Source organism: Lissotriton vulgaris, chromosome 6, assembly GCF_964263255.1.
Source record: "Lissotriton vulgaris chromosome 6, aLisVul1.2, whole genome shotgun sequence".
Classification (NCBI taxonomy): Eukaryota; Metazoa; Chordata; class Amphibia; order Caudata; family Salamandridae; genus Lissotriton; species Lissotriton vulgaris.
The window spans coordinates 1626047392-1626074781 of NC_141694.1; the positions used below are offsets into that span (position 1 = coordinate 1626047392).

The 27390-nt window shown below is 45.1% G+C and overlaps 1 protein-coding gene across 1 annotated transcript in view; it reads right to left on the bottom strand.

The window, feature by feature from the left end:
- SLC3A1 (solute carrier family 3 member 1) overlaps positions 1-27390 on the bottom strand; it is a 118687-nt gene that overhangs the window by 16140 nt on the left and 75157 nt on the right. Inside the window, exons 5-7 of the mRNA XM_086927793.1 lie at positions 26884-27003; positions 19378-19502; positions 2961-3162 (exon numbers count right to left, since the gene is read on the bottom strand). Of these exons, the coding sequence (XP_086783919.1) occupies positions 2961-3162; positions 19378-19502; positions 26884-27003 (447 nt within the window). The remainder of the gene's footprint in view (positions 1-2960; positions 3163-19377; positions 19503-26883; positions 27004-27390) is intronic.

Here is a 27390-nt window from a genome sequence, read left to right on the forward strand (position 1 = left end):
TCGAATGCCAATAAATATTTCATCTTTCACATATTGAGAGGGGTCCTAAAGGCGTAGCATTGAAATCCTGTTTACAAAAACTCTAAACAATGTATGAACAAATAAAATAATAAATGCAGCATATCTACACTGGGTGTTTCAGAAAACCAAAACATTGTGACTGTCCTGTATTATGAACAGTGATTGGTGGTTGATTGGGGGAGACAGGTTAAAAGTAGCGGCGGCTCCTCCTCTATGGCAGAGGAGCCTCGCCTTCCCCACCAGCTGCCTCAAAACGGCTGGAAAAGAAAAATAAAACGATAATAAACATGTTTTATAGCTTTATTTTTCCTTTACCGTCGAGCCTTTTGGGGGTGAGTCCATGGGAATGACAGGCTTCAGGCTGAGTGGTAAGTGTACTGTAATCAATGTGCATGATGGTTTGGCGGCTGTCTCAGGCTGGCCAAACCACCATGCGCACTGAAAATGTCTACAACCTGAACTGCGTTGTCGGGTTGGAGACAGCAGGCACAGGCTCCCAGTTTCACAGGGAGTGCAAATTCAGAACGCTCTGGCCAATCCTGGCAATGCTTCCAGGAGCATGAGAGCAGTGTCACGATTGGCCACACAGTGGAGTCTGAAAGCCTGTAGTTGCAGAGGAAAGGAGCAGAGGTGTGTGACACGGCCAGCAGGTAAGTTATTGTTTTTTTTTTTTTGTCATTTGTCGTTTGTCATCCCCGAAAATGGGGTTCTTATTTTTAATTAGGTTTAGTGTATCTTCCAAAGTGATTTCTCTGAAGGAAAAACGTAATCCAATTATCTTCTCCATGTTAAAGTATTCTATAGAACCTCCCACTGCTGCTGAGCTCAACTATATAAAGAATGCTTTCTCTTGTCTTCTACACTTTAATATTGACACATTTTGAACAGTCTTACTTCAGCCTTAAGGATGGGCTACTATATTGAAATTGGAAGGTGTGCCCCTGGAATATCGAGGGAGGAATTTCGATGGCACCAAATATTGTGGGCAAAATATAAGTATTGGATTTCTCTGCCTAACTCCGTATATATGTACATTGGTGATCTGTATATCTTCAAGGTGCATAGATGTATGTTAAGAATAGTAAACCTATACATCATCAATATGCATTTACCTTTCAAAATGTTGTCCCTCAATATTCTGTTCACAATATTAGTGCAGCATTATATTCCTACCCACGATATTCCATAGTACAATCACTGGGAATAGATGAGTAAGCTCTTTCAGTGATGTAATTAAGTCCTTTGATTGACTATTTGCCTCCTTGATTCGGAAATTCAGATGTTCTTTATTTGGTCTGAAGATCAAGTATTTATATATGCTTACCTGTTTTAACAATGCCAAAGATTTATCATTCTGCTCTTTAGGCTACCTCTTGTTAGCTTAAGATCATACAATGTGCTCTCTTTTAATTCTACTGAAAACCATGGGTTATGAATTATTTTCTAAGTGGCTATTTTTAATGAAGCACATTCATTTACAAAGGATTCAAGGAATCAAGTTCAAATCTAGGGCTTGGCTCAACATCCTGTAATTCTGGGGAAATCACTTAATCAAGGGGCAGCAGACAACCATTTTTGAGTTTACTTTCCAAAAAGTGAAACATTTTGTTCTAAAGCAATGCGTGCCTCTTAAAGATACTGATACTTTTTTTAAAACAGTGGCCTGCTCCTTTAAGATCATGTGATGCAGTTCCCAAGGGGGAAGCTGTGCCACAAAAACAGCTTCTCCATAGTGAATCAGTTACGACCACGACAAGCGAGGTTAATTAACAAAGGCTTAAAGAGTACAATAATATCCAACCAGGCAATGTATGTTCACCTTATAACAGCTTCTACCCTTCTCATTCTCAAGCCAAAGAGTTGTGGGTTAAGTGATTTAAAATTCCAGCACATCATAGTCGATAGACTACTGATGCTTCAGCCCTTTCTTCCCAGGAGCATGTCAGACTCAGTCAGGTAGTGGGATAACCATGTCATACTCAATCAGTCATATAACTAGTTAACACATTTTGGGCCAGATGTACGACGTAAAATTGCATTCGCGAACGGGGTTGTGACCCGTTTGCGCATGCAATTTTAGTCTGGCCATGTACTTACACTATTTTGCGATTCCCAAATAATTTGCGACTCTCAAAATAGTGTATTGCGATTCACTATTAGGAAGCGCTGTTCCATTCCTAATAGCGACTGCAGACCCATGTAGGAATGTTTTGCGACCCCAATTGCGGTCGCAAAACACTCGCAAATTACCACCCTCTTCAAGAGGGTAGTAATGAAGTCGTAAATGGGCTGGCTCAAAAAATATTTTTTAAGGGCAAGCAGTGATCCCAAGGACCACTGTCTGCCCTTAAAAAAATTAAACTAAAACGTTTCATTTAATTTTTTTAAATGCAGCCCGTTTTCCTTGAAGGATAACATGCTGCATTTAAAAAAAATAAAAGCTGCTTTATTTAAAATCAATCCCAGCCATGTTGGTCTGCTGAGCCCAGCAGGCCACCATCCCTGGGAGGGCCTGTCATTCCCAATGGGCTCGTAAATTGTGAGAGGCTCAATAATATTCATGAGCCTCGCAATTTGAGATCCCATTGGGAATCTTAAACAGTGTTGAACACACTGTTGTACATGCAAAATAGCGCCACGCATATAGTGAGTCGTAAAAGACTCGCAATTTGAGAGGCGCTATTTTGCACGTCGTACTTCTGGCCCCTTTTTAAGACCATATCTACCACTGCCCAAAAAGTCCAATAATTGTAATTGAATCCAAAACCGTTTAGTGACTACCAGACCTTTTCTGCTACTTTAACATAAATTATAGAAAATGTCACAGTTTTACCTATGAAAAATGTATGTAATTTGGTATTTTTGACAAATACAAACTCTGCTTCAAAACACCGGCAAAGCATGGACACTGCTTGAATATGTTAATGGGTTTTTCTTACCACCCAGTTCGGCCATTTTCCTTTTGGCATTGCTCTCATCCAGAAATTTACTGTATCAAAGATGATATTCCCTGATAATTCCTTATTCAAATCCAAGAGGTAAACATTGTATGGGAAATTTGCTTCTTCAATGAAAGAGTTCCCATAGTACATCATTGTCTTTTCAATGTCTTTTCCATCATTGGACTCGACACTCATAAACCTGCGGGGTCACAAAAAATAGGAACAATGTTTCTTCACACTGATCATTCATTAAAACATATTTTTTATTTCATTACCACAAACATTTCTCTGGGCTACACCTTCAATAAGCAGCATAGGATGTTCAAAAGTAATGGCAAAGATCTCAGGGCAATGACTCAAAAGTTCAGATCAGTAGAGTATGAAAGTGCATAATTTTCCACCTCTGAACTAAATTTGCAGGTGTTGATGCGGGTCACAAGAAGTACCTTAACAAATGGGTTTCTGAGTTTTTTTGTATTATAGCATTTATGTTTGCTTCATATCACCTAAAAAATGATCCAAACCAATTTTGCCATTGCTCCAGAAATTGAATATTTGCTTTAACTTTGAAGCAGATACATGGACCTGTGATGTTTTTGTTCATTCAGATTATAGTAAAAAAAAAACTCTTAAACCTTAACACAACAAAAACTAACTTGTAGAAAATCATACCTATAGAAAAAGTTGAAAACATTAACAGAAAGAGGAAGAAGAATTAATCATCTAAAATGTATATTTCCACCTGTAACGTCATTCAAAAAGACTTTCTAAACCTTAATGTCAATAGCTCCATGAAAAACCTTTATAAGGCTTGACAAATAAAGTCACTGGATAAAAATAAGCAGTAAAACATGCTTCTCCACACTGTATGAAACCTCTACCACTTAACAGGTGTGTAAGAAAACGAATATTGATTGAGGGAGGAGGTGAAAACCCTACTGAAGCAACAACCGAAATCCTTATCAGGTTGAACCACAAATTTCACTAAATCAACATGGGCTTAACCCTCTAGTAGCCTGGCACAAATGCAGTAAGGCTTAACTTAGAGGCAAAGTGTAAAGTATTTATGCAGCACACAAACAGTAATAAAGTGAAAACACAATACAGGACAAGAAAAATGCCAAACCAATTTCGAAATCAGAATACATTTTAATAAATAAAATGATACCAGAGTGCCGAAATGCAATCAGTAGCACAAAGCGTCACTCAAGGTCATCTGGTCGTGCTAGTCTGGGGGCAAGTCACAAGTTCAAGCCAACTACAACGGAGCGCGGGCTGGATACAGGGACTAAGTTAGCCCTGCTGAAAAAGTTACCTTCTCAAAGTCCGGCACGGAGAGTCCAGTTCTCAGTCGAGGATCAAGAGGATCATTGCAGACAATCGTCGCTTTAGCACGAAAATCTGGTCCAGCGTTATGTAAAGTTCTTGCTGCAGCTTTGTGTTGGCGGTCTCTGTAGGCTGTTATTGCTTTAGTGAGAAGTGCAGATCTTGCGTTGCCAATCGACTTTTACAATCACTGTTGTGTGAATAGATGGGTTCACCAGAGCTTCGCGTTGGAGATCGTCACAGTTGGCAGAGGCTTGCCTCAAACTAGGCCATTTGCGGTCACAAAGAGCCCAAAACATAAGAATTTCACCTTTCTATACAGAGGACTGCACGTTGAGGCCAGCCAAGAGTCCAGGATGTGGGGAGGCACCTCTTGGGGATCAAGAACTCACTCTAGCAGAGGCCAGCAGGGCTCAGGCAGGTCCAGTTGCAAGTCTGGTCAGCAGGGCACATGAAGGACAGGTCTCTGGAGCTTCTTATATATGTAGCTCACACAGCAGGCCTTCCAGCTAGCTCATGGAGTCAGTGTGGTGCTCCTGGGTTCAAGGAGCAGGTCAAGGCTTCCTTCATCAGGCTGCTTTTCAACCTTTCTAGAAGCAGGACAGCCCTTGTTCTGAGTCTTCCACAGGTCCAAAAGTGATCTGAAGAGGTTGTTTGGGAGGGTCAATATTTATATCTGGTGCCAGTACTTGTTCTTGGGGTGACTTCCCCCGACAAAGCTCCAAGTAGTCTGGGGTTACAAAAAACTGGTGTCCGGTATGCTTGTGTGTGTGCTGGAGGCAGCCCTTTGAAATGTAAGTAAGGCGGGGAACAGTTCCATCCTGGCAAGATAGCCCATCCTCCCAACTCCTAGTCCCCCTTTTTCTCACTGTCTGAGAGGAATATACCAAGGCTAACTGCCAAGCTATTTACTGTAAATTGACACAGGACACAGGCACCAGGCAGAAATGGTTAGGACAAGAAAATTCCAACTTTTTATAAGTGGCTTTTTCAGAATTGTGACTCAAAATTTGACATTACCATTAACCCCTTAAGTGCTGCCTCGGTGCATTGGCCGACGGCAGCACTACCTCCCTAGTGCTGCGCACGACCATTGGACGTCCATTCAGCACTAGTTCCAATGGACAGCGCAGCACTGGGGAGGAATGTTTAATAGCAGCTATGAGGTTAAAGAAGGTTTCACATTATTATTCATTTGAGGGAAGGGAAAAAAGCCAGAATTAGCATGAAAAAACTAAGGCTGGATAAAACTTAGGAGGCGTCAATCTAGCTGACTTTAAGCTCTATCAAACCGCGTTCTTAGCTAGACAAGGTGCCTTTTGGCTCACTCCACACTCAGACTACACCCCAGTGTGGCTGTTGGTGGAAAAATCCATCCTCCGTGGCCTTCCCCCCTCCACCCTCCTCACTACCAAACCACAACCCACTGTATCCTCAGGTACCATCCTCAGAAACACGAAGGCTGCCCTCCTTCATGTAAGCAAATTCTTACCACACCAATTTTGTAAATCACGATGGGAATCGCTGTGAAACAATACCAAACTGCTATACAAAGGGAAACCAATGAATAATCCTGCTTGGATAGAGAAGGGTATACACTTCCCTCATCAGCTGTTTGATGGTCCATTGCCACTCACTTTCAACGACCTACAAAAAAAGTTTCAACTCCAGAACATAGACTTCTATTACTTCTTACACATCAAAGTGGCCCTCTCCAAAACAGATTTATCCAACGTCACCCCCTCCCTTCCTGGATACCTACAGACGATTAACGGACAGGGTCATCAGGTGTCCAGAATATACAAACTGATCCGCCCTCAGACCACAAAGATGACAACATCCACACAGTCCTTCTGGGATTCATACTCTTCCACACCAACATCGGAAGCAGAATGGGCCAGAATATGGGAATCTACCTCACGACACAAAATCAGCCCTACATTATCCCAATCTAAATTCTGGCTTCTCCACAAAGCTTTTTGGACTCCTAGGAGACTCTTCCTGCACAACATCAAGGAAGATGACTCCTGCTGGAACTGCACGGCAGAGGGTGGGGACCTTGAACACCTAATATTCAAATGCCCCTGTGTATCCGACTACTGGGATAGAATCTTCAAATTTATTACCAAAGTGTTACATATTTCGCTCCCGAGGGAATTTGCAACCTTAGTCATGGGTTTTGCCAAAGCTGTTAACCTCAATGAAAATGATAAACGCCCTACTTGACTTACTTTTGACAGCAGCGGTCAAACTCATACTGAATAACTGGAAGGACACTGGCAAAGCTTCTTTCCCCCACTGGCTCAACTGGGTTTCGAACCTCAGAGGAGCCGACAATATTGCGCTGGCTGCTACACCTTGGCGCCCCCCCTATAGGAACCTGTGGTCCTCGCTTGACGCTCACTTCGACCTATTTAAACCACCATGATTACCTGATGCGCCATGCACATATACACCCTGCCCATAGTCCGGGTTGCCTACCGGCCCAAACGACTGACCTCATTGACTTACGTGGTTATCTTGCTCCACCTATGACTGTAACCTTGAAAATGTACTGATGCACTGCCTGTGTTATCTTTCTATCTTTCTTTTTTTTTCTTTTCCTTACGATTTGTTTTGAATTGCTTTTTGATTTATCTCATATTATCTTAATTTAATTTACCCCTCCTTTGTTCCCGTTATACTTGTATACTTGCTCTTGTTGATGCCGGAACCATGCAGGATATATGCACATGTCTGTAATGCTTGCTCATCTCTCTCAATAAAAATGTTTGTGAACAAAAAAAAAAAAAAATATTCATTTGAGTGCAACCATCATTTTTCCATCTGATCCAGAATATAAGTTATTACTTATTACGTGTAGTAAAGTAACCCAATGTTATTCTATGGAAGAGATAGGCCATGCAGTATTGAAAAATGACTTCAGGAGTTTTTCACTACCAGGACATGTAAACCTCAAACCTAAATGTCCTCCCTTTTAAATACAAGGCACCCTGCCCTATTAGCCTTTAGGGTCTACCTTAGGGGTGTCTTATATGTATTAAAAAGGCCTGAGACATGTTTTTAAAGGCTAGTGTTTGGCACAATGAGTGCTATGGACCCACTAGTAGCATTTAATTTACAGATCTGGGTACTTGTAGTACCATTTATTAGGGACTGACAAATTAAATGTGCCAGTTAGGTGTAGGCCAATTGCACTGTATGCGTGGGAGATAGCACAAGCACCTCAGCACTGGTTAGCAAAGATAAAGTGTGCAGTCTTAAATACAACACTGACAAATTCTGCAAAATGGGAGTAGTCAAGGCAAAAAAAAGAAGGGGGTTACCAAGGATGTTCGGTCTAACAAGGTGGATTGATTTTACTATCTCGTGGATTGATTTTACTATCTCTGCCTTTTACGGCACTGCACTACACTATTGTTAAAGATTAGACTGCAAAACGTCAACATTATCGGCGCCATCTTGCCCCTTTCCAAGCCCATTCGTGCGCGTAAGCGGCAGCCATCTTGAGCACCATGGCCTCCCTGCCCCTCGCTGATAGCCAGCGCGTCTCTCTCTCTCTTAACCTCGCAAGCATTCCCCCGCACGCTGACAACCCCCGCTCTCTCATGCCTTGGGTCATAAACCCCTCTTCAGCGCAGCTTCACCACGGAATCCCATCCTGTTCCCAGCGCGACACCTCCCCTCATTCCTTTCATGGCCTCAAATCCTTTTGATGCAAACCCCCTTTTCCTGTGTCCCCGTTTGTCTTCCTTGTTCCCAGGCCGCCACCTGGCTCTGCGGATACTGTTTATTACCCCGTACAGTAGGAAGCTTCCCCTCCCCATCAAAAGACCCCCGAACCGATCAAAGCCCCCACCCCATGAGATCCGATCAACCCCATGCATTCCGTGAATCGGCGGAATGCCCTGCTGTGCGACAACCATCACCTGTTGTGACCGGGGTGGGGAATCCAACTGTAAATGTATGTGGGAACGGGCCTAAAGAGGAGATTCCGAGGATGTTCTTTCAACTATTAACGTATTACGAGAATGTGTTATGTGCAATAAAGGTCATAAACCCTAGTATAAGAGGCCAGGCCTCAGAGATGTGGTTAGAGCACCTCGTGACGATACTTGCTGTCTGAATTGATGTGTTCTCCTCCGGAGAGAATAAAATCCTCGTTTCCTGCCTTCCAGTCTCCAGCGCCTGCTTCTTCATTTGATTAACCTTGGTGGGTCATAGAGGCGATACCGCCGGGCAACAAAAAGGGTCTTTGGTTACTGGTTGTCTTTGGTACCCCTTTTTTACAATTGGCGTCCCAAGCGTGGGGCCCATCAGCGACTCGTGGATCCAGTGGGAGAGGTCCTGACGACAGAGTGAACGACTGCAACGATCGGAAGGTACCCTGTCCGATAGACCCTCGTCTGACAGCCGATCATCCGAACTTCACTGGTTCCGAACAGACCTCTCCCGAGTGATCTGCGGTCCTGACTGGGAACCATCAGGAGTGCCACGAGAAGTACGAAGAGAAGAGGACGATCGGGCGCTGGATTCGGAAGACAGGAAACTGTCCATGCGGTCCGGGTAAGGTCGTGTAAACACGACGAATTGCGAAAGTGATAGATAATTGAAAGTGATTGATAATTGTTGAGAAAATACTAGTATTACTTTTTGTTAATTTATTTGGAGATTCACTGTTTGCAAACGGAGAAACAACAGGCTCTCCCTTTATAAACAGCGAAGGATAGGTACGCACCCGTCGGACCTATCTTTCTCCCCCATTGAACAATTGCCCCTTCCCCCCATTGATTAACTGTTATAGATTGTTTTCTGGAGATTCTCTGTCTGCAAACAGGGAAAGAATAGGTCCCCTCTTTGCAGATAGTGAAAGGGTAGGTGACGCGAACCTTTGCGAGCCTACTTATTCTTCCCATTGACCATATTGATTTTTTATTTTTGACCTAACATTGATTGCTCAAGATTGGTTCATGAGGTATTCACTACGTGCAAACAACGTAGAATAGAAATATTCTGTCTAGTCTTTGCGCGCAGTGATAAGATAGGTAGTGCTGACTATTATCCCATTGTGATCCGTCATGCCTGTCTTCTCCCCACTGGTTAGTAGCCTGTTTAGCCCGGACCGCTTATTAGAGATGAACCATCCGGCTCCACTGGAAGGCACCCCTAATAAGGACATGTTCACGAAGCATGGATTAGTCGCTATAGCCTATAGCCAGCTGTGGCATAAATATACGAAAAAGGATCGAGAAAGTCAGTGGCCACTGATAGGATCCTTCGAAAACGATAGAATAATCGCACTAGAAACAGCCCTTGGTAAAAACAAGACGACGTCCACTATGCTTGACAGCTTCGGCATGTGGCGAAAAGAAGCCGAACAACGCAAAAAGAGAACTGAGAGTAGGTTGGGAAAAGAGCTGCGGAAAGCAGCCCACCTAGCGGCCCAGAAACTAGAGAAAGAGATAAAAGAAAGAGAGGATACCAAACAGAAGCTAGAAATAGAAACATCAAGCCAGTGTCTGGTTAGAACTCCCTCCACGCTCTACCCTGAATTACACTCAAAACAGCGAACCAACGATGATCTGCTGCTAGGTCCTCCGATCATCCACATGCCCCCTCCATATGCCCCTTCTCAACCCTTAGCCCAACACCCACTATCCCCAGGTACCAGCGAGAGTAGCCCCACGGCTTCAGCCCCCATGGCCTCCGTGCCGGCTGAACTCCTTGTATTAGATGTTACGCAAACGACAACGCCGGGCGACCCAGAAGCCCGAAGGGTCGGTCCTGCTAGAGCATATAGACTAAGCAAACACGAACGAGCAGGGGTCGACAAGATAGCAAAAATACTGGTAGAGAAGAGGGAAGATGAAGAGTCCATCACGGATGTGTTTAATTCTTATACTGGGAGTCACAGACGACACTTTACTGTACAACTGTGTTACCACGTCTTAAACACATACGAGGACCGATATCAAGAAAAAGGTCCACAGAGCCTAACGACTCTGTACCGGAAGGTTGATATCGGGGATGAGAGTGAGAGTGATGTGACGGACCTCCTTACGCGTACGCTTGAGGTTTTCCGCCACCTCACTGAACAAAAACCAAAAATCGAATCCACTACATCTGTAGCAACCGACCCACAAACTGAACGACCTAACACTATGATGCCGATACGAGAGGCTGCCCCTTACTGGGTTCCTCCACGAGGTGAAGGGACTCACGATGACGCAAACAACAAAGATGCAAAGGGAAGGGTAGTGTACAATTGGGTCTACCAACCATGGGACCGGCAAGAGATTCTGACCTTCCGGAAATCTCTGCCAGACCTACGTAAAAACCCCACTGCCTTCTATACTGAGTTGGGTACGGCCCTAGGATCGACGATTATGACTCTAGCTGACATCGACTTGTTTTTCGGGTTATGTCTACCAGCTGATGTGTGGAAGCAAATCCGGAAAGTCGACCACTCTGAGCTGTTTGGACATAACTGGTCACAACTTGATGGCATAGACAGACAACGAGAACCCGGACAAAAGCCTTTGAAAGCCATTTTAGACCTCCCGGATAAAATCGTACAGAAATTAAAAACCCTGATCCCAGAAAAGAAAGTGGATTGGTCGATAGTAACGGCTTGTCGCCAGAAACCTCAGGAGGATGTATCGGAATACTTCTCCCGGTTTGAAACGGTGTTCTCCGATTACAGTGGCCAGGACCTGACCACTGCAACCGGACACCATCTGTTTGTCCAGAATTACGTTAAGGGCCTATCACCGGAGGTCTCGCAGAAACTGCAGGCCAGTGAAAGTAGTTGGGCAGCCTCCAAACCTACGGCTATCCTCCAGATGGCCCAATATTATGAACATCAGAAAAACGAAAACGATAGAACGACAGAGAGGAAGAAGAAAGAATTAAAAGAGAGGGTGATGATAGCTCAACTGCAAGGGGTGACTCTGGGACGAGACCAATACCGGGGAAACCATCAGATGAATGTCCCTAAAACGGCACCTCCCAAAGACCGTGCTTCAACTCCCCACATTGGACGTACAGACATTAGAGAGGACCAGTGTGCCTTCTGTAAAGGATCGGGCCACTGGAAATCTCAGTGCCCGGTTCTTTTGGAACTCACCAGAAATAGAGATCCTAGAGATTCAGCAAACGAACCAAGAAATAGGGGACCACAGCGAGGGCCCCCAAACAACGCAACTAATGATAGATCCAGTAGACCAAACACATTTGATCGACCCCGACAGAACCAATGCCAGCAATCTGACTACGATGACGTTCATGACTTTGCATAGGACTGCCTAGGGCAAGGGAGGGATCCAGTCGAGCTCCATGTTGACCAGCAAGGCCCTTATGTCACTGCTAAGGTCTTGGGTACAAAGTCACCATTCCTGGTAGACACTGGCGCAACACGTAGTGCATTATCTAAACGACTGATTCCAAGGGCACCCTTGTCTGGCTTACTAATAACATCGACAGGTTTCGATGGGACGCCCTCCACTAACCCTTTGTCCGCCCCAATCCTCTTTGACTTAGAAAACAACACCACTGACACCACGTTTTTGCTTTCCTCCAATAGCCCTGACGCAATTATGGGACTCGACTTATTGAAACACTTCCGAGCAACGATTAGATGTTCTCAAGATGGAGTCCGAGTTTTCCTTTACGACAATCCTGTTCTGCTTAGACATTGCTCCCCCAGACACATGTTTTCCATCACCGACGCTGACACTTCCCTGCTTGACACTCTGCCTCCGTATCTGTGGGCCAAAACGGATTCGGATGTAGGGCGCATGATGATTGACCCAGTGCACATCACTGTTCGACCAGATGCAACACTCCCAAAACTTCCACAATATCGGATATCGCCCGAGGGCGAGAAGGCATTGGTAGAAATCATCCAATCACTGATAGACGCAGGAGTGGTAGAGGAAGTAGTTAGCAACGTTTGCAACAGCCCAATCTTGCCCATCATTAAGAAACAGGGGGAAGGAGATGAGAAAGCATACCGCTTCATCATTGACCTTCGAGAGATCAACAAAGTGGTGGTACCCCAGTACCCTGTGGTCTCGGACATTACCACCATCCTGACTTTGATTCCCTCCACTGCCACCACCTTCACTGTCATTGACCTCAAAAACGCATTCTTTTCCATCCCTATCCACCCAGACAGCCGATATCTCTTCGGTTTCACCCTAAAAGCCCGCTCATATAGGTTCTGCCGAGCACCCCAGGGCTACACAGAAAGCCCTAGCATCTATAGCCAGGCCCTCAAGAGACAACTGGATCAAGTCCAGTTACCCGATGGAGTGGTGTTAGTACAATATGTCGATGACATCCTTTTGGCAGCCGACACCACTCCATTAGCTGTCACAGCCACCATTCAACTCCTGCATTTCCTTGCAGAAAATGGCCACAAGGTCTCTAAGAAGAAGTTGCAATTCTGCCAACCCCAGGTCACTTACCTAGGCCACCTTTTGTCCAAAGACGGAAGGAAGCTGACTCCTGACCGGATCCAAACCATTCTCGACACCCCCGTCCCTAAGACCCAGAAACAGGTCCGCTCTCTACTAGGCCTCACCTCCTTCTGCCGACAGTGGTTACCCAACTTTAGCCTTGTAGTAAAACCACTGCTTTCATTACTAGCAAAGGACATCCCTCTCCCACTCCCTTGGACCCCTGAGTGTCAGACTTCTTTCATGCAACTACGAGATGCCCTCTGCTCGGCCCCTGTGTTGGGTACCCCCGATTACACGAAGCCCTTCTCCCTTTACACGCACGAAAGGGAGGGGTGTGCTTTATCTGTCCTGACCCAGTCCATCGGCTCAAAGCAACGACCATGCGCTTACTTCTCAGCCACTCTTGACCCTGTAGCCAGAGCCCTGCCTGCTTGCCTTCGAGCCGTAGCTGCTGCTGCGATCTCTATCCGACAGAGTGAGGGGATCGTGCTCTCGAATTCCCTCACAGTACTGGTACCCCATGCAGTTGACACCCTCCTAAACCAAACCAAAACGCAACACCTGACGAGTGCACGACTGACAGGATACGAACTGACTCTGCTCGCACCCCACATCACTCTGAAGAGATGCACCACACTGAACCCAGCAACCCTGCTGCCCTTACCAGAAAACGATCCCAATGCGCACCCTGTACACGACTGTGTGACCCTCACAGACGAACAGACCAGAAGTAGGGTTGACCTCAGAGACACGGCTTTCCCCGACCCCGACGGAGAGCTGTGGGTGGACGGTTCTTGCATCAAACTCCCCGATGGCACCACTTCAGCTGCCTATGCAGTCACCACGGCTCGAACTGTAGTCGAGACAGCCCGCATAACGCAACGATCTGCCCAGGCAGCGGAACTGATTGCCCTGACACGAGCCTGTATTCTAGCAGCAGGAACCACAGCAAACATTTACACCGACAGCCAGTATGCCTTTGGGGTGGTTCACCATTTTGGGCTCCTTTGGAGGGAGAGGGGATTCTTGACCTCACACGGCACCCCCATTTTGCACGGAGATCTAGTCTCCGCCTTGATCGAAGCCGTCCTTCTCCCCAAAAAGCTTGCAGTCATCAAATGTCAGGCACACAAAAGGGTGACAGACATTATTGGACAGGGGAATGCACTAGCCGACATCACTGCTCGAACGACAGCTGAAAATAGGACGACAACACGCATGTACGCGACCAGGTCACAAGCCGGAAGATGGTCTGACGCTAGGGACACTATTAGAGACATTCAAATGGCTAGCACACAACACGAACTGACCGAATGGACACGGGTGGGATTGAAAGATGACGAAGGCTGCTGGCGGACAAAAGACACAAACAAATGGTTGTTACCTGACTCGTATCTGATTCCCATACTGACTATGGCACATTCCCCTGCCCACATAGGATCAGCCCCCATGATTGAACTTGTCTCCAGAGTTTGGCACAATGATAAGATCACAGAGTCCGCCAAACGCCTGGTCCAACAATGTTTGATATGCCTGCAACACAATCCCGGGAAAGGAACTGTAGTACCCCGGGGAGGGTTTGGGGTCCCGAATCACCCATTTGAAGTCCTGCAGATGGACTACATCCAACTAGACAGATGTCAAGGCCTGAAATATGTACTTGTGGTGGTATGCGCATTTAGCAAATGGGTGGACGCATATCCAACCCGTGACAACACTGCAATGGCCACAGCAAAAGTACTGTTAAAGGAGTTTTTCCCCCGTTACGGCCTTTGTCGAATTTTATGGAGCGACAATGGCCCCCACTTCGTAGCCGAAGTTATCCAACTCATTTTGAAGGGGTTGGGTGTAAAACAAAAGTTCCACGCAGTCTTCCACCCCCAATCTGCTGGACTAGTTGAACGACATAACGCCACACTGAAACTAAAATTGGCCAAAATAGTAGCTACCACAGGACTGAAATGGCCAGACGCACTCCCCCTGGCATTGCTTTCAATGCGTTCCACCCCCACCAAACACCACTTGACGCCATACGAAGTTGTATTCGGCCGGCCTATGAATGTCTGGTCTGCACCGAAACCAACTTCCATTCATGACGTCCCGGACGTCCTAATGTCTGATTACTTATGTCAGTTGACTAAAACGCTGTCTGTTATCCATCAACAGGTGCTGCATGCCATCCCTGACACTTCCAGGGGTCCCGGACACACCATTCAGCCTGGGGATTTTGTCCTGATCCGGAATTTCCAGCGTGCCAAGAGTCTGGAACCCCGGTGGACGGGCCCCTGGCAAGTCCTCATCACCACCCGAACAGCACTACGGGTGGAGGGAAAACGCAACTGGCTGCATGCACACCACTGTAGGAAGATCTCCTCGACCCTGACCTCGACTGAAAACATCGACAACCAAGAAGAGCTCCTGAACAAGGATCGACCGTCACTAACCTGCTATCCTGATACCGACACACTTGAACTTTCAAAATTCTCTGATCCCACAGTGCCATCAAAAGAAGGGTATTTCCTGCGTCGAAAGGAGGGAGTCTCGGCTAAGTAGACCACGGACTGAGTTAAATCTCAGAACGGTGACCTAAACACTACCAAGGGTTACCCGGAGAGAAGCAAAACAAAGTCTGTGGTTCTGCCCGCTACCGAGCCCCTTGAAGATGATGGAAGCGCCAGATAAGAAGATGATGGAAGCGCCAAATAAGAAGGTGATGAAGGCAACAGGAAATACCCACCGCAGAAACCCAAAAGCAGACAAACTCCATAGCCCCAAGACTATTGCGCTCTTCATCACAATCCTCTTCTGCTTTCTCCTCATGACCACACTCTGGATTGTGGAAGAAAATGCACCTGCTCACGAAACCTTCTTGACCACTGTCCAGCCTACCACCATGAAGGAACATTATCTGATTTCGCTCTCTCCCCAACTCAGAGAGAGGCGAAAGGAATTTTGGAATAACTCCTTCGTACAACTACTTCACCAGCACAACCTTGCCACCAATGCCACCAACTGTTGGATCTGTGGGTTGCTACCCCACGCCACTGGACACTCGATACCATTCATCCCTTCACCTTTCTCAGTTCACGGCTCCTGTCTTGCCTGGCTGATGCTTCTGCAAGAAAGCTTTAAGGACAATGCCACCTCCAGCAAAACCGTAACGCATTTCTACCACGGGGTCTGGCGGAACAGAACAAAGACACACTTCTGCCCGCAGACCAACAACAACACAATCCACTTGGATATCCCTGCTAAAGAACAAGTTGAAATGCAAGTGTTCAATAATCCAACCAGAACCACCTTCTCCTACCTGCGAAAACGAACGGCTGCCACTCTGACTGTGGCCCTGTCAGTCATCAACGTCACCGGCCACATGTGCATGAAAGGGCTTGGGACTCAGCTGGTAGGCCACAGTGCCTGCCGGTTTTCCAGAACTCTGGACTCCGCCGACCCACCTTCCTTTGTGGCATCTCCAAACATGTATTTCGTCTGCGGCACGAAGGCTTACACCTGGCTCCCCAAAGGCTGGGGGGGCACTTGTTTCATTTCTTTCATCCTTCCTCCGACTTATGTGGCACCAGCAAATCATCACAGACAAAAACGAGCCAAGGACATCGAACAAGCCGATTCAACAGGAGCGCAATTCATCGATGCTATGAAAGGACTTGTCCCCCTCTGGGGCCCGATGGCAAACAGCCGTGCCATCCGACATCTGACTCAAGCAGTTGAGACAACAATGAACATCACGGCGGGTATCCTTGCTAACAACACCGCTGAACTTCAAGCGGTCCGCTTGGTGGCCCTCCAGAACCGCCTTGTCCTGGATATGGTTCTTGCGGATCGTGGTGGGGCATGCCGCATTATTGGGTCCAGCTGCTGTACGTACATTCCGGACAACTCACCCTCAGTGTACAAGGCCATCGAACATCTTCATAGACTCTCTTCAGAAGTCCACCAAGAACAAGAAGAATGGTCGCTGGGTGGGTGGTTCTGGAGCACCGTTAAGAACTGGGGCTGGAGACTATTCACCATTATCCTGATTCCTGTGGTTGTAATATGCGGTTTATGTTTAGGAATTCAATGTCTACCACCCCTGTGTACATTATGTGTAAATTGTATTTGCCCTAAGACTGTGGACTTTGAAAACGAACGTATGAGAGCAATATATGATGCCGAGGTTAGGAATTTGATGAAGATTGACATTGAGTAAGCAAGTTGGCTAAGATATGTTGAAAAGGGAGGACTGTTAAAGATTAGACTGCAAAACGTCAACATTATCGGCGCCATCTTGCCCCTTTCCAAGCCCATTCGTGCGCGTAAGCGGCAGCCATCTTGAGCACCATGGCCTCCCTGCCCCTCGCTGATAGCCAGCGCGTCTCTCTCTCTCTTAACCTCGCAAGCATTCCCCCGCACGCTGACAACCCCCGCTCTCTCATGCCTTGGGTCATAAACCCCTCTTCAGCGCAGCTTCACCACGGAATCCCATCCTGTTCCCAGCGCGACACCTCCCCTCATTCCTTTCATGGCCTCAAATCCTTTTGATGCAAACCCCCTTTTCCTGTGTCCCCGTTTGTCTTCCTTGTTCCCAGGCCGCCACCTGGCTCTGCGGATACTGTTTATTACCCCGTACAGTAGGAAGCTTCCCCTCCCCATCAAAAGACCCCCGAACCGATCAAAGCCCCCACCCCATGAGATCCGATCAACCCCATGCATTCCGTGAATCGGCGGAATGCCCTGCTGTGCGACAACCATCACCTGTTGTGACCGGGGTGGGGAATCCAACTGTAAATGTATGTGGGAACGGGCCTAAAGAGGAGATTCCGAGGATGTTCTTTCAACTATTAACGTATTACGAGAATGTGTTATGTGCAATAAAGGTCATAAACCCTAGTATAAGAGGCCAGGCCTCAGAGATGTGGTTAGAGCACCTCGTGACGATACTTGCTGTCTGAATTGATGTGTTCTCCTCCGGAGAGAATAAAATCCTCGTTTCCTGCCTTCCAGTCTCCAGCGCCTGCTTCTTCATTTGATTAACCTTGGTGGGTCATAGAGGCGATACCGCCGGGCAACAAAAAGGGTCTTTGGTTACTGGTTGTCTTTGGTACCCCTTTTTTACACTATGGTAACCAGTGATTTCACTAGTTGACAAAGCTCTGACCCACGTTATATAGCTACAAAACCTCATTTATGGATTCTCTTGAACATAATAAGGGCATGATTATGAGAACGGCGGTCCTAAGACTCGCGGTGGCCGTCCGACCACTGTGTCCTCGGTGGTCTGACTGCCTGTTCAGGACCATGGAGGTCAGACAGCCACAATACCGCTGCCAACGTCAGGATCTAGGATCCTGTGGTGTGGCCATGGGGAAAGGCACCATCTGTGGCAGTGGTGCCGTTGGCAGCACTGATGTGCAGATCACAACCTTCCTTTCCTCCTACCTTCTCATGGTGGGGACCCCACCATGAAAAGTTTGGTGGAAGGAAAGGCCCCAACCATGGCCCCAGGACGATTATACCCAGTGTGGATAGTGACCTGGGGCAAATGTTGTGCCTCCCTATGCTTCCACTGTTGTGCTTGCACTGTGCGCCATGCATGACATGGTGCATGGCATCAGTGTGTGCACGACAGTGGAGGCGCTGCAGTGAGTTGGCTTTGCCTTCAGTCTCTGTATGCGAGCCAAAGCATGCTGCAAGACTGCCACTGGCACACAGCCAGCCCAGTGGTAAAGCTGAAATCTGGTTGTCGGGATGCTGCCAGCTTGGCAGCGCTTTCCCGACCGCTGCGGTCTGGGGGTTCGACCGCCAATGTCAAAATCAGGCCCTAATGCTTAGTTATAACAGAACCTGTCTCCAAACCTACTAGGTGTACTGTCCTAACGTGTGTGCATTCCCAGAAGATAGAAATTGTCCACTTGCTAACCTCTACTTTTAGGAGCACACTTACTTTACCCTTCTAGATGTCAGACCTCAAAATAGGGGATAACAAATCATGTCTTTCACATGCACATCTTGGTTTGTGTACTATTTGCCTGCCTGTTTTACTGCAGATGTTACTTGGTGCAAGTAATGCATAAAAAAGAGGTACGGATGCACTTTTTGTGCATCAGTTATGTAATCCTGACTCTTCCGCAAATAGGAGTTTGTTCCCATATCGGGCTTTGCACGCCAGTTGGAATGAGGCCTCATGCAGAGGTATGTTAAATTCTCTGAGGCCGATTTACAAAAGCATTCATGAGTATGGGAATTAGTACTGCAGGAGTAGACTTTTACATACAGTTACATACTTTACATGTGTGAATTGGCCTCGAAACATCAAACTCCTCATTAGTAAAAGTGCAAAAAGGACAGAATCCCTTCTACTTATACCGACTGTATATGAATATTCCCTGAGTATTCCAATGTTATTCCCATTTTAGATGTCGGGTCAGTTTGCAAGAACAAGGGTATGTAAAAGAGTGCTATTGCAGTACTGTTTTACGTACCTTAAAAATACCCCTATGAATTGCCCTTCCACATTAATGTGAATCTGCATATTAATCAATTTTTGCATCATCTAATAGTTTCTTCTGCTAGATTGAAACTTTCTATAGACCATAACGTGTTTAGTGCCAGTAAAGTTATCTTACCTGTATTTGTCAGCTTCTCGGCTGTACTCATTCATGGTCTGGCGGAAACTGCGGACGATATCATGCATCCCCTCTTGGGTGGTCGTGTAGTCATGGAAAAGTTCTGAGTAGCTTGTAACGGTGCCCTTCAACAACAGATATATGACATTCTACATTATTCTTTAATTATATTTGTGTTATTTTAAACACCAAATCTGGGGTAACAAATAGCTTGAATTATTTTAAAACAGAAAAATATTACTGCAAGTCTTGCCAGCATGCAGGTTGCCCATCTTAAGAAGCTACTGGGCATAAACAGGGAGATCATTTCACAACAATTTTAATGGCACATTTTACGCTTTCTCAATTAATACAGGTGTTGTGAGTCGTGCGGTCACTTACCTCCTAAAAAACTTACATTTCATTGTATTTCCAAGAAAAATGTATAGCTGTATGCATTTTAGGTGCTTTCTTAACATAATCCCATGCCAATCTATCACTGATTCCAACCACTCCCACATTCCGTTTCCCTCCCTTTTTTATGATTTCCTAGATTTGATTTTTATTATTGATGCCCTTATAAGCCCTTATAAGAAGCTACTACAAATGCCACCATTTGTGTCAATTAAATACTGCCTTAAGTGTCTTACTATCCCACTTTCATATATTTTACAGTACTTCCTTTTGCCATGATATTACTGTAGGGCCAAAGTGTGCTGAGATATTTTGCAAACTCTATGGAAAGCAGCTAGTGCAACACATAAATGTTACATATCTTATCAAGATATAAGGATGAGGTCAGTTATGCATGGAGCAGAGTCTGGAGTAAGTGACAGTGCATGCAATGATATGATTGAGGTGTGGCTAAATGTATATATTGTCTGATGGTTTTCAGAGACTAAGCAGTTACTTTCAGTTAGAAAACTGTGGCGAAGAAGCGCAGACAAGCTACTCGTAGTGCTGCCTTGCCTGGAATTTACCCAGCATGCGAAATTAGGAGCCAATGATCTTCCTTCTGGAGAACCCTTGGTAGGGACGGAGACCCCTCCTGGAGGGAGTCAACTATCTCCCTTCTAGAGAACCTTTGATGCGAACGGAGACTCCTCCTGGAGGGAGCCAATGATCTGCCTTCTGGAGAACCCTTGGTAGGAATGGAAACCCCTCCCACAGGAAACAAACTATCTCCCTTCTGGAGAACCCTTGGTAGGAATAGAGACCCCTTCCGGAGGGAGCCAAAAATCTCCCTTCAGAGAACCCTTTGTAGGAGCGGAGACCCTCCTGGAGGGTTCTAGGACTTCTAACTGCGGAATATTCACCAGCACACGCTCTATGCAAGTGTCTATCTGCGGTAATGTCGCCACTTGTTTTGCCTCTATATATTTTTTTTTAAGTAGTCTGCCCCTTCAAGGTCATGTATTACAGTTACCAAGGGGGAAGCTGACCCACAAAAACAGCTTCCCCTTAGTGAATCAGTTACCACCCCGACAAGCTAGGTTGGAACTTTTGAAAGCTCACAATCGGAGTTATGGTCACAAATTACTTATGCATTTCGTTCTAACTCACTCTGTCATGTTTGCTATTTGGAAAAGGTAGCAAAACTCCCTTTTCAAGTCAGAAATACTTTCCCAACTCATAAAAGGTGTTTTGTACATTGTGAAATGATGTTCAACCCTATATCACAAAGAAACTACTCTTTGCTTGATGAGGTCATCTTCAGTTCATTGTTCTTACAATTGTACTTCAGCCAAAGATACTCACTCTATAGCTCATTACCAACAGCAGTATTATTGTGGACATTACTACGGCTTTTCTGCACTTATTATTCACTTCAAAACTACAGCGGTAGTACTTGCCAATTAATTCTGAATGTGACATATACACACACACATATCTGTGTTACTGTCGTACAGCACTGGATTGTGTTTATTTACTTTAAAGATGTGTTCTTTTCAATACTTCTACAATGCTTTGGGTGAATTGCAAATGCATGAACACTTTTGAGATGCTGGCCTCCATACACTTGGGCCTAAAGCTTTGTGCCATTGTAAAGTGAAGCCAACATATTCAAATAGATGCCCTGATATTTAATTCCCATCGCAAAATGTGTGTTGTGCTGGAACGGTGCCCCTTTTCAGCACAAAAAATGTTTTGTACTGATTTCTGTTACTTTGTGTCACTTAGCATCATGTGGGCATTATTACTTGGGCAGATCAGCACAAACACCCATAGGTTTCAATGTAAAGCTTGATCTTCCAGGCTAGGTTCCAAGATAGCCAGACCAGGCTTAGAGTCAAAATCTAGCACCTCCTTGAAGCAGGCATTAACAAAGGGAAATGTTTCCATTTCTCCACAGAAACATGCACCGGTTTTGTGCTAGGTGCACGTCACACACTCAATGTGTGTGCTCCATCTGACTTTGCATAGGCAGAGGAATGTGTACTGGAAGAGTATGCTTCCAGTTAAGTCTTATACTAGACAGTGTACACTCACCTCTGCACCACCATGCAAGACTGTGTGTTGTGTAAGGCAGCCTTATGAGTGTCAGCGTAGGGATGAGTGCAGCAGGCCAATGACTGTGCTTTCGCCTTTGTGCGACTCAGAGCAGCAAATTTGGTTGCTACTCTGCATTGTGTGAAAAATTTGTGAATCTGGCCCTTAAAGTCATACTCCTATTAAGGAGCTTGTGTGACTAATAAAAAACTATTAGTGAGGATACCACAGCTTACATTTAGGAGGCCTCCTTTCTGGTTATATCAGGACTCAATTTACTTCTTCCTAATGAGCTGCTTGTTTGAGGAAAATGACTGACCGTCATGCAAAGAAGATGTTAAAACATAGATGACATTGACATATACCAGTAGTAAACAATTGCAGTCCAGTTGTTAGATGGACTTTTGCAATGTCTATTAGATTTGTTGTGGAGTATGTACTTGCAATTTCCCTTTAAACTTGTTTTCAACAAAATTTCCCTTTTCATATTGAATGACAAGGCATGATGGGGAGGGTGATGAAGAGCAATAGGAGGCTCAGAAGAGGTGCCTTAGCAAGCTACTCCAGGTGGATGGAAGAGAAAGGGCTGTTTTGTTAAGTTTCCTTATTTCACAGGCAGCCTATGTAGGGAATTCAAACATGGGTCTGAGTATTGCCAATACTAGGAATTTACTGTTGAATATGATTCAAGATTTCCTGGGTGATAATCAATACATTGTATGCCCACTGAATGGCACAGAGCTCTTGTCCCCTACAACTTGATGGAATCCTTTAAACTAGCAACAACCAGATCTGTTGTATACTCCTCAGATCCCTGAAAATGTCCGAGCTTGCATATGCTCATTCTTTTACAGCAGAAACTGGGTTTTTTCACTACCACCGCTTCAAATCCACACCACATCCCTTGATTTGAGTATCCGCTACTTATCTTTAACACGCTTTTGGCTCCACCTTCTGGCCTACAATTTGTCTGGGGTTGATCTCATGTTCTATTATCACAGACATAGCAAACAAATAATGGTGGTATTAGACAGGCACAGTTGGAGCTCCACCCAGAAGGTCTATAAGTGCATGCCTGCAATTATCTTGTGAATGTGCCTTAACTGGCTAAATATGACAAATTGGAGGCCTGGATCGTCTTTAAAAATCCTAACTGGTGGTTACCCACCAACTGGTCTGTTTCATTAGACAATTACCTAATGTTAGACCTAGCATCTTTTGGCATGGTCTCCCCTGACATTTTGGCTTCCTACCTTCTGTTTGGACCTTGTTTGCTGGCTTAGGAGTGCTTTGACATTGCCATTCAGTTTCAAAGCGCTGTGGTTGTGATGTACAAACTGGTGATTGGTGTATACATGATTGGCTGATTTGAGTTAGCTGTAAGTCCCTTGTCAGTGGTAAGACATATATCTAGGGCATGTAACTCAAATGCTACTAAGTGGACCTGCAGCACTGGTTCTTCCACTCACGGAGGTAGCTCTTCAAGCATTCCACAGGTTTGCCATTGCACAGCCTGTGTGTGCAGTTACTGTTCCTCGGCTTGGCATTTAAAAGCTACTTGCCAAAACCCTGCATGTCTCTTGCTACATCTGAGTACTCCCTGGGGACAGGGTGCAGTGTACGCTACATGCCCTAGTAGTGAATAACATCGGATGGTGTGTTCAGTACAGTGAGGCCTGCTTCTCGCATTGATTAACATGGGGATCTATGGTAAGGCTATTTATCTGTATTTTCTAATAGCAGAAGAGTAGCATTATGGTGTTTAGTATCAATGGATTAGTAATATCAAATCCTCTCCTGTAGTTAGAGTGGATTTGCCATTAGAAATGTGGAAATGCCACTTTGGAAAAGTGGTAATTTCTATACTGATGGCTCTCCGGGTGCCTGTCAGCCTGTCTCCAATCTATATCTGGGTGCTGGGGCGACAGCTACATCTATGCATTCCTGATAGACGGCAATAATTTAGGGACACTCAAGGGAAACTGCAGACCTCAGACTCTGAGAAGCCTTCCCGGGATAGATAAGAGGAGGTAAAATTTGCACCTTCATTCTAAGGGCAGGGTCCTGGCTCCACTAAAAATATTGATATTGCTGGACTGCAGTTTTATTGCCTCCTGTCATGTCCGGGGGCCCTAAGCACTGTCCAAGGGCCAGTTGACTGGCCTTCTGTCTATGAGGTCCCATGTACAGAAAAGATCTACCCGTTTTCATAAGATTGTAAGGACCGCACAGGGTGCGGAGGAGATGGTGGAAGTTATAATCGGGTGGGGCGAGAACCATCTGACGTATGCAGTAATACCACTGTAGCGTGTGGTGTCTGAGGGGGGTTAGTGAACATTTGCTTAGTCTGCAGGACCCGAGCCAGAAGCCTGGACTGTCTCCAACCTCCAGATTGGGAGGACGGCAGGGACTGGCATCGCGGCCTCAGTGCGAGGTCGCCGGCTCCCTCCCCCTGGACCCACGCCATGAGGTACTCTGTTGTTTGTAACATCATGACTGGACCCGAGTGGTCTCTTTGTGCCTTGCGTGCACTCACGACTGGCTGCCTGGAGCAACTGCATCTAGCACCTCCACCTGGGGAGGAAACATTTCTCCAGATTGGAAGCACGCCAGCTTCTGGCATCATAGTCTTTTGCCTACGGGAGGATAGTGATTCTGCACTTGTGATGCTACCATGGGGTGCCTCAATGGCCTAATCCAGACAGACAAAACCAAGTAACCGTTTCCTTCTACTTAGTTGGCCCTGGTAATCTAATCAAAGTGTCGCCAGCGGGTACAAGTGTATCATTGGCTGGTATAGTTTGAGTGACTGCGTGGCTGGAGCACAAGGCGTAGGGTGGAACTGTGACTTCTTAACCATTACAAGCTGTGAGGGGTATGCAATATTGGGATATGTTGTGTCTCATGCTAATGTGATAGCGGGAAATGGAATACCTTTGAACAAGCCTGCAAATATGTTCTGTCATTTTGATGTGAGAGAGATAGCTTGGATCGTGACTACCTCTGGAAAATATGCACATGGGTTTATATCACTTTTGAGAGTGAGGGGATAACAGGGCAAGTGAATACCTATGACTTGTACATGCCGTTCTGCTGCTAATGGGAGAGTTCGACAATTGCATACAACTCTAAAGCATATATAAGATGTCTATGTCGTTTTGATTCCAGTGTGTGTGTAATAGAAAGACCAGTGTTTTATACATACCGTGTGGAGTCTTTTTGAAGTATACTCAGTGTGTTGTGAGGGCAGCGCAGTGTCAATACTTTACACTTTAACCCATAGTATAAACGTGACTGCTCTGCACCAATCTACCAAAGGTGAGCACAGGTTATTTTATGGTGGTATCCTGCTCATCCTATCTGGGGCAGTGGATTCTGTCTGGCTTCAATGCATCCCAGCCAACCAGAAACCACTGGGTCTATCTAAGAACTGACAAGAGCCCTGTCTATAAGAAACTTCAGCTTATATAATCGTGCTGACACATTACCGGTACAATAAGTCAACTCTGGTCAACATCTCTGCTTTCTAAAATTGATCTTCTCTTTCATGACATTTTAATACCAACCAACTGTTGTGAATTATTTCATCAGTTTCACTGGACCAGAGGAAAAGAGCCTACATTGTCTTTCTAGAACATCTCATCTGTCCCTACAAGATGCTACAGCCCATGTCGCATCACCCATCATTGAAGACTGCTCATTCCATTAACTGGGACCTCACATCTTGATGGCTATATCACAATGCTACTCTCTCAACCCTATTTGCCCCCTACATGGACCTTCTTCCTATTGCTTGAGACCCTAACACATGTGTAGTATTAGACTCGCATTTTTAGTAGTGGAATCATTGAACAGACTCATAAACTTGACCCACGAACTTACTGCATACCTGTCATTCCAGGACACCATCAAAGTATGGCTGACTTACAGCTAGCACCTCCATTACCAACATCTCTGGATGCCAGCATCAAGAAGCACTATACTGGAAAACATATGCTACAAATACTTATAATAGGAAACAGGATAATATAGTGATAACAACAGACTAAGTCAATTTGATCCTAAGCCCATACAAATGCTAGTAGCCTGATTTGCTAGGTAGTCAAACAGATGAAAAACAAATCAAAAAGTCAATCTTCACACATAAACTAAGTTTAAAAGGTGACTCAAAATGAGAGTCAACAAGCTCAAATAAAGGCCCAAATAAAAAAATCTCAATCCACAAAAAAAGACACGAATAACTCTTGCAAACTGTACCCATGCGCAGGATTTGAAAGCCTCAAAATCCAGCTTATATTCATTTAAAAATCTGGCTTTTTTATTATACAAACCGCACAAGTGAGTGCTCCAAAGTGGGAGCAACTCATTTAACTCCTACTGCTACTGAGGACAAATTTGCCTATTTACATGAAAAGGCATGATCAGATCATCTGTGACTTGCAATGGATTTAAATCAAGGCGATATGCAACTATGATATATAGAAAGAACTTCATTATGTGTGTGGTGGGCTTCATTTAGGGTCTGATTACGCGCTGAGGCGTTATTTATCTCCCCTGATGAATAACGATACGCTACTCTATTTAACGGATGCAATAAATATCACCCATTACAAGTTCATGGGAAACAACATGCAGATTTTTGTATATATCACTCCAAAATGTGCATGGAACGGTAAATACCATTTGTTTTCCCCTGTACATTTCGGCAGTTTTGACATTGACAACATTTGACAAAGGTTTAGTTATTTAACGCATCCAATAATTATTGGATGCGTTAAATACCTTCACACTCGTAAATCCGACCCATGCGTAAACAGGAGTTTACGCATGGGTTGGAATATTACATGAAACTCGTAATCAGGCCCTTAGGATGGCTTTTTTACTTTTTATGTATGTGGCGTTGAGAGACTTTCATAACTATTGTTATAGGAAAATAATACAGCTATCTGCAAACAAAGATACAGTTTCCATTAGCTCAAACATGACAATGAGGAATTACAGAAAGAAAATAAAATTATAGATGTAAAAAGTAATTACCGCGTTTTGAGAGGTATTCACTTGAGGTTCATTTCGTAAGTGTTCGGCTTCTAGGAGGAATTTAGCTGCATCCACTCTAAATCCATCAACGCCCTTTGCAAGCCAAAAGCTCATAATTTCCTAAGCAGAAAGTATGATACAAAGTACACAGCGGATTTATTTCTGTATTTTACAGGCATGCTACTTTTTATATTACTTTTTTGTGACTTTATAATGGTTTAGTTTAACGTATCAGTTGTATGTTCAATCTTCCTATAAGCAGTGGTTTGGATAGAAATATAGTCAAACAAATCAAAAGACAGGAGGGCAACAAAAAGGGGGGTTAAACAAGGATGAAACGTAAGACATAGTAGCAATGGAGTTCAGTAGCCAAGAGCGCGGACTTGTCTGTCTAGTCATGGCGTATTTCACAATTCTTTCCCAGAGAGCAATAGAGAGGCGTTCAAGGACGAGTTATCTTCGTTAATGTACAATTCCTCAGGTGATTTTGTTTTGCCTCGCTCATGT